General features: G+C 51.3%; 1 protein-coding gene across 2 annotated transcripts; it reads right to left on the reverse strand.

The window, feature by feature from the left end:
• Positions 1-1,185: 1,185 nt before the first annotated feature.
• On the reverse strand, positions 1,186-11,784 carry LOC143958884 (rho-related GTP-binding protein RhoG-like). Of its 2 annotated transcripts, none has more exons than XM_077467868.1 (2): positions 11,574-11,784; positions 1,186-3,120 (listed from the first exon to the last, which is right to left on the reverse strand). In XM_077467868.1, the coding sequence occupies exons 1-2, from the start codon at positions 11,693-11,695 to the stop codon at positions 2,508-2,510; spliced, it is 735 nt and encodes a 244-aa protein (XP_077323994.1). In that variant the 5' UTR covers positions 11,696-11,784; the 3' UTR covers positions 1,186-2,507. The 2 variants fall into 2 exon arrangements, with proteins under 2 accessions (XP_077323994.1, XP_077323993.1); XM_077467867.1 differs by having other exon boundaries at positions 11,548-11,692.
• Between the last annotated feature and the right edge of the window lie 3,369 nt (positions 11,785-15,153).

The raw sequence follows: 15,153 nt of genomic DNA on the forward strand, positions 1-15,153 counted from the left end.
GCCCGCAGACCCTCACAACCAACGGCCAGGGTTGTGAGGATGAGGCCCTTGTCCTTATCAACATGGGGACAAGGTGCTTTGAGGGGTCACAGACCCCCAAAGCATCCTCCCAATGTTGAGGGTATGTGGCCTGGTATGGTTCAGGAGGGAGGGGGGGCCGCTCTCTCGTCCCCCCCTCTTTTCCTGCGGCCTGCCAGGTTGCGTGCTCGGATAAAGGGTCTGATATGGATTTTTAGGGGGACCCCCACGTCAATTTTTTTTTAAATTTGATGCGGGGTTCCCCTTAATATCCATATCAGACCTGAAGGGTCTGGTATGGATATTTGGGGGGACCCCCACGTCAATTTTTTTTTTAAATTTGACACGGGGTTCCCCTTAATATCCATGTCAGACCTGAAGGGCCTGGTAATTGAATTTAGGGGAACCCCCACGCTTTTTTTTTTTTTTTTTTTATCAATGAATGAATGAATTGTCGGCTAATACAGAGAACACTCATTGAGTGTTCTCTGTATTACGGAGACCCGACAATTTAGCCGCAAGTGATTTTAAAAGACTTTTTTTCCTGCAGAAATGACACTTTGTGCAGGGACAGTTCTAAGCCCCAGAAACATGCGCCCCTTCACAGGCATACTATAGATACCCCCCAGCTACGAAATTTAAAGGAATATTACACTTTTATTGTTTCACTTTAATCATTATTAAAATCACTGCTCCTGAAAAAACGGCAGTTTTTAAAACTTTTTTTTGCATTGATCCATGTCCCCTGGGGCAGGACCCGGGTCCCCAAACACTTTTTAGGACAGTAACCTGCATATTACCCTTTAAAATGAGCACTTTAGATTTCTCCCATAGACTTGTATAGGGTGTTCCGGCTTTTCGAATTTGCTGGGAACAGCCCAAATTGTTCACTGTTCGCTGAACAGGCCAACAGGCAATGTTCGAGTAGAACATGAGTTCGACTCGAACTCGAAGCTCATCCCTACTCAGGAGGAGTAGAATGTACAATTTATCTTGCACTTTGTTCAATGAGTTATTTTGTTATATTCTTGCAATTGATTTGTGATGATTGCAACCTTACAAGGTAGTTGATTGTTTTTCAATATGTTTTCCAGGTCAATAAGTGTTTTATGTTCTCCTTCTGACCCAGACATTTGTGCGTTGCAATAAACACTTCATCACTTTGAACTTTTTTAATCATTATTTATTTATTGGAAAAAAACTTTTCAAGCTTCAATCAGTAATAGATTATTACTTTGTTTAGCATTTAACACTGCCTACGGTACCAGTCACCTTTTAAAAGTAGCTTGGCACTTCAAATAACGATTGGATCGATTATATTGTTACGGCACCAGATGGCGACAAATTAATATAGAAGGTAGGGCCCGAAAGTGACTCAAGCCCAGGGGCCCCCAGCACCCTAAGTCCTGCACTGCCTGAGATGATTAGAGTGCCGCCTTAAGTTCTAACCAAACCGGAATAAACTGAAGTTCTCCTCAATAAATGGGCAACAACAGAATGGCACCAATGCCGATAAGGACACCTGTGGTGAGGAAGCTAGGCCTAGAAACTGTGAGGCCACAAATATCTGTATTCAAGGTGGTAAGATTATTAGAAGACGGCAGTCAGTCACAATCGATCGCGGTGTTACCAGAATGGGTTTAATGACCACACCAAGACCAATGTAGTTCATCTCTCCCAGTGTATGGTCTCATCATAATTCAACCAATCACAATACAACCACTAAACATAATGCCATCCCATAACCAAATCTGAAGACCTTGCCAAGCGAGCGGTTTCAGGAAGATGTGCCAATCGGATCAAAGTTCATAAGGCGCGTCGTCATTTCTGAGCAGTAATCGGATAATCACATATTCAGCAGTTACGATTCTGGGCAAACAACTATTATGGGATGTTCGAAAATAGAGCTAAAAAGGAAAGGAAGAAGAACATGGAGGATTGGAGAAATCCGTTATATTCTCACAGCCTTCTGGAAACAGAGAGATATGGATATGCTGTACTCAATAGCAGCTCCTTGGTTTACAGTCTTTAAGGTTAGTCTTCTGCCGGCTCGGTTGGGGCCCTTGAAGATGTTGGCGCACTTGTTGAAGGTGAGGGGATATCCATGAAAACAGTGAGCGGGTTCTAGAAACAATGGGCTCCTTGGAGCGGTGGGGAGGGTGTGGCCAGACAAGGGTTAACACTCTGAAATATGATGATGGTTATTTATGATATATTCTGGCCAGCAGGCCATATGCTGTATACATTGTGCCCAACACCGGAACAGACAAAACCATTGGAGAGATTGCTGGAGGTCTGAAATATTCACCTCCATCTGGGGCTTCTTTGGTCTAATGGATATTTTACATAAGGAACACACGGAGGAGTCTGTCATTTTCGGTTCCTGAGGTCTAGGTAGGTTGGGGGTTCATCAGGACAAAGTCATGTGATCTGATATAGGGACAAGGAGGTCCCAATGAGCAGATCATCGTCTTGGAAGCATCTTCTTTTCACAGAAGGACGCATGGACCCTTCTCTTTTAGTTGCTTGAGAACGGCTCTCGCTGACTCTGAGAAAACTTCTTGGACGCCATCTTGGTTCAGCGCTGAGCACTCCACGTACTTCACTGCGAGAATTTGCTGGGACAAGCTGACCCCTTGTTGGTAGGTGATCGGTAGCTGGTTCTGCTTATTCAGCCTGTTGATGATATCCACGTTGGTTCTTAGATCCTTCTTGGTGCCTACCAGGAGGATGGGCACATTAGGACAATGGTGGCGTACCTCAGGATACCAGTAGTGCTGTACTCTCTCGTATGACGATGGACTGGAGATGTCGAAGCAGATGATGGCAACGTTGGTCTCGGGGTAAACCAATGCTCTTATACGGGTATACTCCTCCTGGCCAGCTGTGTCCCACATGTTCAGACTCACGGCTTTTCCACCCACTGTAATCTGGGCATTGTAGCTTTCAACCACTGTGGGGGTGTACTCCTCGGGGAAGGCATTGGTTGTGTAACAAACGAGGAGGCAAGTTTTCCCTACAGCTTCTTCCCCAACGACCATACACTTAATGGTCTGCATGGTCTGCATGGTCTGCATGGTCTCCGTTGTCCCCAATCTTAACCTGGAAAAGAAACAAAGAATGAAGTCAGATGTACGAAACTTCAACATCCAACAAATCTGCCGAGGATAAGTCCACCCAAAACCAATACTTCTTATAGGCGGGGGATGGACAACCAACTGGCTCCCTTATAATGATCAGGGGCACCAGAAGCAAGATCTCCTTGTATTGAATTGTATGGAGACTGTACTGTCTGCTAGGGATGAGCCGAACCCCCCCCCCCGTTTGGTTCGCACCAGAACCTGCGAACGGACCGAAAATTTGCGTGAACTTTAGAACCCCATTAAAGTCTATGGGACTCGAACGTTCAAAATACAAAGTGATAATTTTAAAAGCTAATATGCAAGATATTGTCCTAAAAAGGGTTTGGGGACCTGGCTCCTGCCCCAGGGGACATGGGTCAATGCAAAACAAAGTTTTAAAAATGGCCGTTTTTTCTAATCTACCAACTGAAAAGGCAGCAGTTGAAGTGCTAGCAGTTTAGCCAAACTAGAATTCAACCGCTGGGCATGTGGATGGCTGGGAGTGAACTTCTTCCGCCGGTCCAGCAGCTGGGGCAGGGACATTTGCCTGCTATAATCGGACGTGGGTGTACCGCTAGCAGAGTGCCCGGAAGCACTTGGCTGTGACACACCTAATTCTACACCTTCATTCCTCTCAGAGCAGGTTTCAGAGAGGACTGAAGGTCTAGTGGGGTTGGAGATGCCAGCTGATGAGGAGCAAGGAGAGGTCCGCTTTGTTCTTTGGTGTGGGTCTTTGAGGTACGCTTGCCAACGAGCTGCATGGCAGGTCAACATATGTCTGGTCAAGCATGTGGTGCCCAAGCGGCTGATGTTTTGGCCACGCGAGATACGCTTGAGACATATGTTGCAAATAGCAGCGCTGCGATCTGATGCACTCGTCTCAAAAAAGACCCACACCAAAGAACTTTTAGAATAACGCGCAGAGGCAGCGCCCTGCACAGGCGGAGCTCTGCGGTGTGATTCAGTCGGTGTGCTGCCCCTAAGCTGGCCCCCGGAGGGCATCCTACCTCGTTGGACATGTGCCTCCTCCTCCTCCTCCTCCTCTCTCCTACCAGGCACCCATGTGGAGTCAGTGACCTCATCATCCCCTCCCTCTTCATCGCTGGAGCAAACCTGGCAGTATGCTGCAGCTTGTGGAACATGACTGCCAGATTGCTGTCCTTCTTGAGCATCCCCCCTCTCTGCGCTCACGCTACTGCCTTCCTCTAGCTGAGTGTCATCATCAGAGCCTACAAAACACTGGGCATCCTCCTGGAGCATGTACCCAACACTGTGCTCAAAGAGTTCAGGAGACTCCTCAGGAGGACGTGGTGGGTCTAGGGAAGGAGTCACTGAAGACATTGAGCCGAGGGAAGAGGCCACGTTGGCAGCTGGTTTGCCAGACAAAGTACCCTGAGCCTGGGTGAGAGAGGATGAGGAGGATGAAGAGGGCTTGGTCATCCACTCTACCAAGTCTTCGGCATGATGCGGCTCAACATGTCCAGCTGCTAAAAATAAGGACAATCGTCAGAGGCGTAACTAGCATCTTCAGGGCCCCGGTGCAAGAAACCATGAAGGGCCCCCACCAAGGTTGTTGCTAGGTCTACAAAAGATGTCGGGCTAGAGTCCATAGCAGCGAAGAAAATAAATTCATACACTTGGGCGGGCATACACATGTATATGAGATATATATATATATATATGTCATTACATATCTGAGTATGGGTCCCCCACTTACATCAGGGTCCCCAGAGATCCCCCACTTACATCAGGTACCCCAGAGAACTTTCCTACTTACATCAGGGACCCCAGAGAACCTCCCTACTTACATTAGGGTCCGCAGAGAGCCTCCCCTTACATTAGGGTCCCCAGAGAGCTTCCCCTTACATCAGGGTGCCCAGAGATCCCCCCTTACATCAGGATCCCCAGAGAGCCTCCCCTTACATCAGATTCCCCATAGATCCCCTCCTTACTTTAGGATCCACAGAGAGCCTCCTCTTACATCAGTGTCCCCAGAGAGCCCCCCTTACATCAGTGTCCCCAGAGAGCCTCCCCTTACATCAGTGTCCCCAGAGAGCCCCTCCTTACATCAGGGTCCCTAGAGAGCCTCCCCCTAAATTAGGTCCCCAGAGAGTCTCCCTCTACATTAGGTTCCCCAGAGAGCCCCCCCCCCCCTTACATCAGGGTCCCCAGAGAGCCTCCCCTTGCATAAGGGGCCCCCAGAGAGCCCCCTTACATCAAGGTCCCCAGAGAGCCTCCCCCTACATTAGAGTCCCCAAAGAGCCTCCCCCTACATCAGAGTCCCCAGAGAGCCTCCCCCTACATCAGGGTCCCCAGAGAGCCTCCCCCTACATCAGGGTCCCCAGTGAGCCTCCCCCTACATCAGGGTCCCCAGAGAGCCTCCCCCTACATCGAGGTCCCTAGAGAGCCCCCCCTACATTAGGGTCCCCAGAGAGCCTCCCCTTCCATCAGAGTCCCCAGAGAGCCTCCCCTTCCATCAGGGTCCCCAGAGAGCCTCCCCTTCCATCAGGGTCCCCAGAGAGCCTCCCCTTCCATCAGGGTCCCCAGAGAGCCCCCCTCATTACATCAGGGTCCCCAGAGAGCCCCCTCCTTACATCAGGGTCCCCAGAGAGCCCCCCCCTTACATCAAGGTCCCCAGAGAGCCTCCCCCTACATTAGAGTCCCCAGAGAGCCTCCCCCTACATCAGAGTCCCCAGAGAGCCTCCCCCTACATCAGGGTCCCCAGAGAGCCTCCCCCTACATCAGAGTCCCCAGAGAGCCTCCCCCTACATCAGGGTCCCCAGAGAGCCTCCCCCTACATCAGGGTCCCCAGAGAGCCTCCCCCTACATTAGGGTCCCCAGAGAGCCTCCCCTTCCATCAGAGTCCCCAGAGAGCCTCCCCTTCCATCAGGATCCTCAGAGAGCCTCCCCTTCCATTAGGGTCCCCAGAGAGCCCCCTCTTTACATCAGGGTCCCCAGAGAGCCCCCTCCTTACATCAGGGTCCCCAGAGAGCCCCCTCCTTACATCAGGGTCCCCAGAAATCCCCCCCTTACATCAGGGTCCCCAGAAAGCCCCCTCCTTACATAAGGGTCCCCAGAGAGCCCCCTCCTTACATAAGGGTCCCCAGTGAGCCCCCTCCTTACATAAGGGTCCCCAGAGAGCCCCTCCTTACATAAGGGTCCCCAGAGAGAAACCCCTCTTACATTAGTCTCCCCAGAGGGCCCCTTCCTTACATTAGTGTCCCCAGAGGGCCCCCCTTTACATCAGGGTACCCAGACAGCTGACCCCCCCCCCCCTTCCAGAGGTTTCCCTGTACCTGGCTGGTGGAGGTGGGAGGCGGCGATCGGCAACTCTATGTTGTCCACAGGCAGGGGGATCTCCCTGGGGCTTGTAGTTCTTCTCCCGAGTGTATACAGTGGAGAAGAGAGGGGCCTCTGACCAGGGAATGTATCAGAAACAGTGTACAAGCAGAGCGACTCACTGAAAGTGAGACTGATACCTGCCCGGGTCAGAGGCCCCTCCCCTTTCCTCGCCACTGTATACACTGACACTCGGGAAGAGAGAACTACAAGCCCCAGGCACATCCCGCGGCTCACAGGCACCATAGAGCTGCCGATCGCCGCTTTCCACCTCCCCCAGTGCTTTCTAAAGTGCCAGCCAGAGGTGCAGGGGAGATGCCAGGTCTTGGGCCCCCCCACAGCGGCAGAACGGCAGGGCCCAGTCCCAAGTGCGACTGCAGCGACCCCTATAGTTCCGCCGCTGACAAGCGTGTCCCATGGCCACGTGCTGATGATGACAATGCACCGCGTCCACGACCAGCACTGTTGTCTCTAGACACAGAGCCTGCTTGCCCTCTTTTATTGGCTCGTGACTGTCTGCCTCTCCTTGCTGGCCTTCCAGACATGGTAATGGCCTGAAGGGAGATGTAGCTGCACAAATCTGGGACGTATCTACTGATTATACTGCAGCTAGTAGAATCACCTGCCTGCCTGTAGTATTATTAGTATGAGAACACCAGCAATTGCGGTAGCTTTAGGTGCACACTGTGCAGGTGGCACAATACACCGACTGTAATTGCTACAGCTTCAAATGAAATGAAATGACACCGTCTCTCCGTCTATCTCTCTCCACTGCCGCAGCACACTACACAAGGCTGCCGCGCAGGTGGCCTTATATAGTGTGGGGCGTGTACTAAACCCCCTCAGCCATAATTGGCCAAAGCCACCCTGACTTTGGTCAATTACGGCTCTCCGTTTTTTCCGATTGGCCAAAGCATGCGGGTCATAGTGCATGCTTGGCCAATCATCAGCCAGCAATGCACTGCGATGCCGCAGTGAATTATGGGCCGTGACGCGCCACTCGAATTTGACGCGAACGGCCCGTAACGTTCGGAATTCGCCGAATGGACAAACAACTTATGTTCAAGTCGAACACGAAGCTCATCCCTAGTGGGGTACCTCCCACTGCACACTCCAAGGGTCTTCTTTGTATTGGGGGGGGGTATGCAATTGTTTAGTTTTCACTCTTGCTGTCCAATGTGCTACAGAGAATCAGAATGATAGTTCAATGTTTATGACATTCATTGTCGGCATACAGACCCCCCAAAGGTCCCCCAAAATACTTAGCAGACCCTTGGAGGACGGGGAGGGGGGTCTCTGTGCTGTTTTTTATTTTAAGGAAAAGAAGCAGACAATTTCATTTCCTTTCTCCCTTGTAAATATCAGCGCTGCTGCAGCACTTTCTGTACATCACAGAGATGCCCCTTCACAGGTGGGATTAGGACACCCCCAGGATAAGGACACCCCCAGGATTAGGACCCCCCAGGATAAGGACCCCCCCAGGATAAGGACACTTTCAGGGATTAGGACACCCCAGGATTAGGATGCCCCCTGGGATTAGGACAAGCCAAGGATTAGGACACCCCCAGGATAAGGACACTCCAAGGATTAGGACAGCCTCAGGATCAGGACCCCCCCAGGATTAGGACACCCCCAGGATTAGGACACTCCACAGGATTACAACAGTCCCCAGGATAAGGACACCCCCAGGACAAGTACACCCCCAGGATTAGGATGCCCCCTGGGATTAGGACAAGCCAAGGATTAGGACACCCCCAGGATAAGGACACTCCAAGGATTAGGACAGCCTCAGGATCAGGACCCCCCCAGGATTAGGACACCCCCAGGATTAGGACACTCCACAGGATTACAACAGTCCCCAGGATAAGGACACCCCCAGGACAAGTACGCCCCCAGGATTAGGACGGCCCCCGGGATTAGGACACCCCCAGGATTAGAACCCCCCCAGGATTAGGACACCCCCAGGATTAGGACACGCCACAGGATTACAACAGTCCCCAGGATAAGGACACCCCCAGGACAAGTACACCCCCAGGATTAGGACGCCCCCAGGATTAGGACACCCCCAGGATTAGGACACCCCCAGGATTAGGACTCTCTAAAGGATTAGGACATTCACAGGATTAGGACACCCTCAGGATTAGAACATCCCAATGATTAGGACCCCCTAGGATTAGGACACTCCCCAGGATTATGACATCCCCAGGATTAGGACGCCCCCCCAGGATTAGGACCCCCAGGGTTAGGACACACCCAGGATTACAACACTCCCCAGGATAAGGACACCTCCAGGATTAGGACACCCCCAGGATTAGGACACTCCCAGGATAAGGACACTTCCAGGGATTAGTACACTTCCAGGGATTAGGACACTTCCAGGGATTAGGACACCCCCAGGATAAGGACACCCCCAGGACAAGTACACCCCCAGGATTAGGATGCCCCCTGGGATTAGGACAAGCCAAGGATTAGGACACCCCCAGGATAAGGACACTCCAAGGATTAGGACAGCCTCAGGATCAGGACCCCCCCAGGATTAGGACACCCCCAGGATTAGGACACTCCACAGGATTACAACAGTCCCCAGGATAAGGACACCCCCAGGACAAGTACGCCCCCAGGATTAGGACGGCCCCCGGGATTAGGACACCCCCAGGATTAGAACCCCCCCAGGATTAGGACACCCCCAGGATTAGGACACGCCACAGGATTACAACAGTCCCCAGGATAAGGACACCCCCAGGACAAGTACACCCCCAGGATTAGGACGCCCCCAGGATTAGGACACCCCCAGGATTAGGACACCCCCAGGATTAGGACTCTCTAAAGGATTAGGACATTCACAGGATTAGGACACCCTCAGGATTAGAACATCCCAATGATTAGGACCCCCTAGGATTAGGACACTCCCCAGGATTATGACATCCCCAGGATTAGGACGCCCCCCCAGGATTAGGACCCCCAGGGTTAGGACACACCCAGGATTACAACACTCCCCAGGATAAGGACACCTCCAGGATTAGGACACCCCCAGGATTAGGACACTCCCAGGATAAGGACACTTCCAGGGATTAGTACACTTCCAGGGATTAGGACACTTCCAGGGATTAGGACACCCCCAGGATTAGGACAACCCCAGGATTGGGACATCTCCAGGATTAGGACAACCCCAGGATTAGGACACCTCCAGGATTAGGACACCCCCGAGATAAGGACACCTCCGGGATAAGGACACCTCCAGGATTGGGACACCCCAGGATTGGGACACCCCCAGTATTAGGAAACCCCCCAGGATAAGGACACTCCAAGGATTAGGACACTAAGGATTAGTGCAATATCTTCAGGATTAGGACACTTCCAGGATTAGGACACCCCCAGGAATAGGAAACCCCCAGGATTAGGATTCTCCCAAGGATTAGGATATCTTCAGGATTAGGACACTCCCTGGATTAGGACACCCCCAGGATTAGGACTCTCCCAGGATTAGGACATCCTCAGGATTAGTACACTCCCAGGATTAGGACACCCCCAGGATTAGGACACTCCCCAGGATTAGGAAGCACCTAGGATTAGGACACCCCAGGATAAAGACCCCCAGGATAAGGACACCCCCAGGAATAGGACGCCTTTAGGTTTAGGGCACCCCCAGGATTAGGACGCACCCAGGATTAGGACCCCCCCAGGATTAGGACACCCTCAGGATTAGGACATCCTCAGGATTAGGACATCCTCATGATTAGGACCCCCCAGGATTAGGATGCACCCAGGATTAGGACCCCCAGGATTAGGACACTCCCAGGATTAGGACACCCCCAGGATTAGGACTCTCCCAAGGATTAGGATATCTCCAGGATTAGGACACCCTCAGGATTAGGACTCTCCCAAGGATTAGGATACCCCCAGGATTAGGACACCCCCCAGTATTAGGACATCCTCAGGATTAGGACACCCCCAGGATTAGGACACCCCCAGGATTAGGACTCTCCCAAGGATTAGGATATCCCCAGGATTAGGACACCCTCAGGATTAGGACTCTCCCAAGGATTAGGATATCCCCAGGATTAGGACACCCCCAGGATTAAGACACCCCCAGGACAAGGACACCCCCAGGATTAGGATGCCCCCCAGGATTAGGATGCCCCCCAGGATTAGGACATCCTCAGGATTAGTACACTTCCAGGATTAGGACACCCCCAGGACAAGGACACCCCCAGGATTAGGATGCCCCCAGGATTAGGAAACCCCCAGGATTAGGACCTCCACAGGATTAGGACATCCTCAGGATTAGGATATCCCCAGGATTAGGACCTCCACAGGATTAGGATATCCCCAGGATTAGGACACCCTCAGGATTAGAACACCCTCAGGATTAGAACACCCTCAGGATTAGGACCCCCCAGGATTAGGACACTCCCCAGGATAAGGACGGCCCCCAAGATAAGGACACCTCCCAGGATTAGGACACCTCCCAGGATTAGGACCTCCAGGATTAGGACACCTCCCAGGATTAGGACCCCAGGATTAGGACACCCATGGGTTAGGACACTTCCCAGGATTACAACACTCCCCAGGATAAGGACACCTCCAGGATTAGGACTCTCCCAAGGATTAGGATATCCCCAGGATTAGGATACCCAGAGGATTAGTACAGTCCCAGGATTAGCACAGTCCCAGGATTAGGATGCCCCCTGGATAAGAGCACGTTTAGGATTAGGATGCCCCAAGATTAGGACTCAAAGGATTAGGATGCCCCCAGTATTAGGACCCCCCTCAAGATTAGGACACACCCAGGATTAGCACCCCCAAGGATTAGGACACCCCACAGACATGCTGGGAATCGATGAGGTAGAAAAGCATATAACATGGACAGGTCACAGAATGTAGGGGTTTAAGAGAGGAGGCTGGGAAATATAAAAGGTGTGTGTGTGTGTGGGGGGGGGGGGACTAGGGGGCTCCCCACAATGTCAGCAGCCCATGCTCTCTATGTACATCACACCTATATATACAGACTCAAGATAAGAAATCTAGTCAGCAGAGCAGCTAAGAGTATTCCAATAAATCCTCTTACCTCAGAAGCTCCCCTCCTGTCCTGTGTGTTCCCCCATCCTTCTCATGGCGTTGATCTGAGGGAAGCACTTAGACAGGGTTGGGGGTGACGCCACAACAAGGGGGTGCGAGGCTGAGCTGGGTCCACCAATGTGCTCATCAAGGAGCATTTACTGGATTTGTTCTCTTGGTCGTTATGATGCAAGAGGAAGAAGGCGGGGCCATGTAGGATGACATCATCCGTACATTGTGAAATCACCTGTCCAAAGTCTGAGAGATTCAGTCATGATCAGGAAATAAGGAAATCGATCGGCACCTCAGAGCCGCAGTCACGTCTTCCTTTTACCCACAGGGATCAAAACTCACAGAAAACTGACACTTTTCTGCATGGAAGGGTCTCAGTCACAAAGATTAACCCCTTCCTGCCCAGCCTATTGTAAAATGATAGCTGGGGGGGGGGGCACTATTATGCTGGGTGGACTTCATATGAGGTCACATGGCCCATGGGCCACACTCCAGCATGATCTGCCACTCGTTGTATCCACCGGACACAGAGGACCACACATAAGTGTACCGGCCCGCCCGCCGCCACTGTGACCAATCACAGCAGATCACATGACAATTGTACACATTTCATTCATGCAATTCATTGTGTACTATGTGATCTCTGTGATTGGTCACAGTGATCACATGGTACTGACAGGGCCAATCACAGTCAATCAAAATAATACACACTGAATGAGTCTTTTTCAGAGGGTGCAAAGAATGAATTCCTTCCAGCTTGAATGGTGGGACAGCATTCTCCGCACTTCACCTTTCACAGCCTCTCCCTGGATATCAATACGACAAACGGATTGTTCCAGAAAGTCACAATATCTTGTGAAAGAAAGTCACAGAAAGAAGCATTGTGTACAATCCCGGAGGGCGCTGTATATAGAGAAGCATTGTGCTCAATCCAGGAGGGCGCTGTACATAGAGAAGCATTGTGTACAATCCAGGAGGGCGCTGTACATAGAGAAGCATTGTGTACAATCCAGGAGGGCGCTGTACATAGAGAAGCATTGTGTACAATCCCGGAGGACGCTGTATATAGAGAAGCATTGTGTACAATCCAGGAGGGCGCTGTACATAGAGAAGCATTGTGTACAATCCAGGAGGGGGCGCTGTACATAGAGAAGCATTGTGTACAATCCAGGAGGGGGCGCTGTACATAGAGAAGCATTGTGCACAATCCAGGAGGGCGCTGTACATAGAGAAGCATTGTGCACAATCCAGGAGGGGGCGCTGTACATAGAGAAGCATTGTGCACAATCCAGGAGGGCGCTGTACATAGAGAAGCATTGTGCACAATACAGGAGGGCGCTGTACATAGAGAAGCATTGTGTACAATCCAGGAGGGCGCTGTACATAGAGAAGCATTGTGTACAATACAGGAGGGCGCTGTACAGAGAGAAGCATTGTGCACAATCCAGGAGGGCGCTGTACATAGAGAAGCATTGTGTACAATCCAGGAGGGCGCTGTACATAGAGAAGCATTGTGTACAATCCAGGAGGGCGCTGTACATAGAGAAGCATTGTGCTCAATCCAGGAGGGCGCTGTACATAGAGAAGCATTGTGCTCAATCCAGGAGGGCGCTGTACATAGAGAAGCATTGTGTACAATCCCGGAGGGCGCTGTATATAGAGAAGCATTGTGTACAATCCAGGAGGGCGCTGTACATAGAGAAGCATTGTGTACAATCCAGGAGGGGGCGCTGTACATAGAGAAGCATTGTGTACAATCCAGGAGGGGGCGCTGTACATAGAGAAGCATTGTGCACAATCCAGGAGGGCGCTGTACATAGAGAAGCATTGTGCACAATACAGGAGGGCGCTGTATATAGAGAAGCATTGTGTACAATCCAGGAGGGCGCTGTACATAGAGAAGCATTGTGTACAATCCAGGAGGGGGCACTGTACATAGAGAAGCATTGTGTACAATCCAGGAGGGGGCGCTGTACATAGAGAAGCATTGCGCACAATCCAGGAGGGGGCGCTGTATATAGAGAAGCATTGTGTACAATCCAGGAGGGGGCGCTGTACATAGAGAAGCATTGTACACAATCCAGGAGGGCGCTGTACATAGAGAAGCATTGTGCACAATCCAGGAGGGCGCTGTACATAGAGAAGCATTGTGCACAATCCAGGAGGGGGCGCTGTACATAGAGAAGCATTGTGCACAATCCAGGAGGGCGCTGTACATAGAGAAGCATTGTGCACAATACAGGAGGGCGCTGTACAGAGAGAAGCATTGTGCACAATCCAGGAGGGCGCTGCACAGAGAGAAGCATTGTACACAATCCAGGAGGGGGCGCTGTACATAGAGAAGCATTGTGCACAATACAGGAGGGCGCTGTACAGAGAGAAGCATTGTGCACAATCCAGGAGGGCGCTGTACATAGAGAAGCATTGTGCACAATACAGGAGGGCGCTGTACAGAGAGAAGCATTGTGCACAATCCAGGAGGGCGCTGTACATAGAGAAGCATTGTACACAATCCAGGAGGGCGCTGTACATAGAGAAGCATTGTGCACAATCCAGGAGGGCGCTGTACATAGAGAAGCATTGTGTACAATACAGGAGGGGGCGCTGTACATAGAGAAGCATTGTGCACAATCCAGGAGGGCGCTGTACATAGAGAAGCATTGTGCACAATCCAGGAGGGCGCTGTACATAGAGAAGCATTGTGTACAATCCCGGAGGGCGCTGTACATAGAGAAGCATTGTGCACAATCCAGGAGGGCGCTGTACATAGAGAAGCATTGTGTACAATCCAGGAGGGCGCTGTACATAGAGAAGCATTGTGCACAATCCAGGAGGGGGCGCTGTATATAGAGAAGCATTGTGTACAATCCAGGAGGGGGCGCTGTACATAGATAAGCATTGTGTACAATCCCGGAGGGCGCTGTACATAGAGAAGCATTGTGCACAATCCAGGAGGGCGCTGTACATAGAGAAGCATTGTGCACAATACAGGAGGGCGCTGTACATAGAGAAGCATTGTGCACAATACAGGAGGGCGCTGTACATAGAGAAGCATTGTGCACAATCCAGGAGGGCGCTGTACATAGAGAAGCATTGTGTACAATCCAGGAGGGCGCTGTACATAGAGAAGCATTGTGTACAATCCCGGAGGGCGCTGTACATAGAGAAGCATTGTGCACAATCCAGGAGGGCGCTGTACATAGAGAAGCATTGTGTACAATCCAGGAGGGCGCTGTACATAGAGAAGCATTGTGCACAATCCAGGAGGGGGCGCTGTATATAGAGAAGCATTGTGTACAATCCAGGAGGGGGCGCTGTACATAGATAAGCATTGTGTACAATCCCGGAGGGCGCTGTACATAGAGAAGCATTGTGCACAATCCAGGAGGGCGCTGTACATAGAGAAGCATTGTGCACAATACAGGAGGGGGCGCTGTACATAGAGAAGCATTGTGCACAATACAGGAGGGCGCTGTACAGAGAGAAGCATTGTGTACAATCCAGGAGGGCGCTGTACATAGAGAAGCATTGTACACAATCCAGGAGGGCGCTGTACATAGAGAAGCATTGTGCACAATCCAGGAGGGCGCTGTACATAGAGAAG

Source organism: Lithobates pipiens, unplaced genomic scaffold, assembly GCF_037356315.1.
Source record: "Lithobates pipiens isolate NorthernLeopardFrog02 unplaced genomic scaffold, aLitPip1_a1.2 Scaffold_63, whole genome shotgun sequence".
NCBI classification, from domain to species: Eukaryota; Metazoa; Chordata; class Amphibia; order Anura; family Ranidae; genus Lithobates; species Lithobates pipiens.

Excerpts from the sequence above, each read along its gene's own strand:
- LOC143958884 (XM_077467868.1), bottom strand. The coding sequence starts at position 11,695 with ATGCTCCTTGATGAGCACATTGGTGGACCCAGCTCAGCCTCGCACCCC. Across the intron at positions 3,121-11,573 it reads ATGAGAAGGATGGGGGAACA|GTTAAGATTGGGGACAACGG; the intron begins CACAGGACAGGA and ends TTTCTTTTCCAG.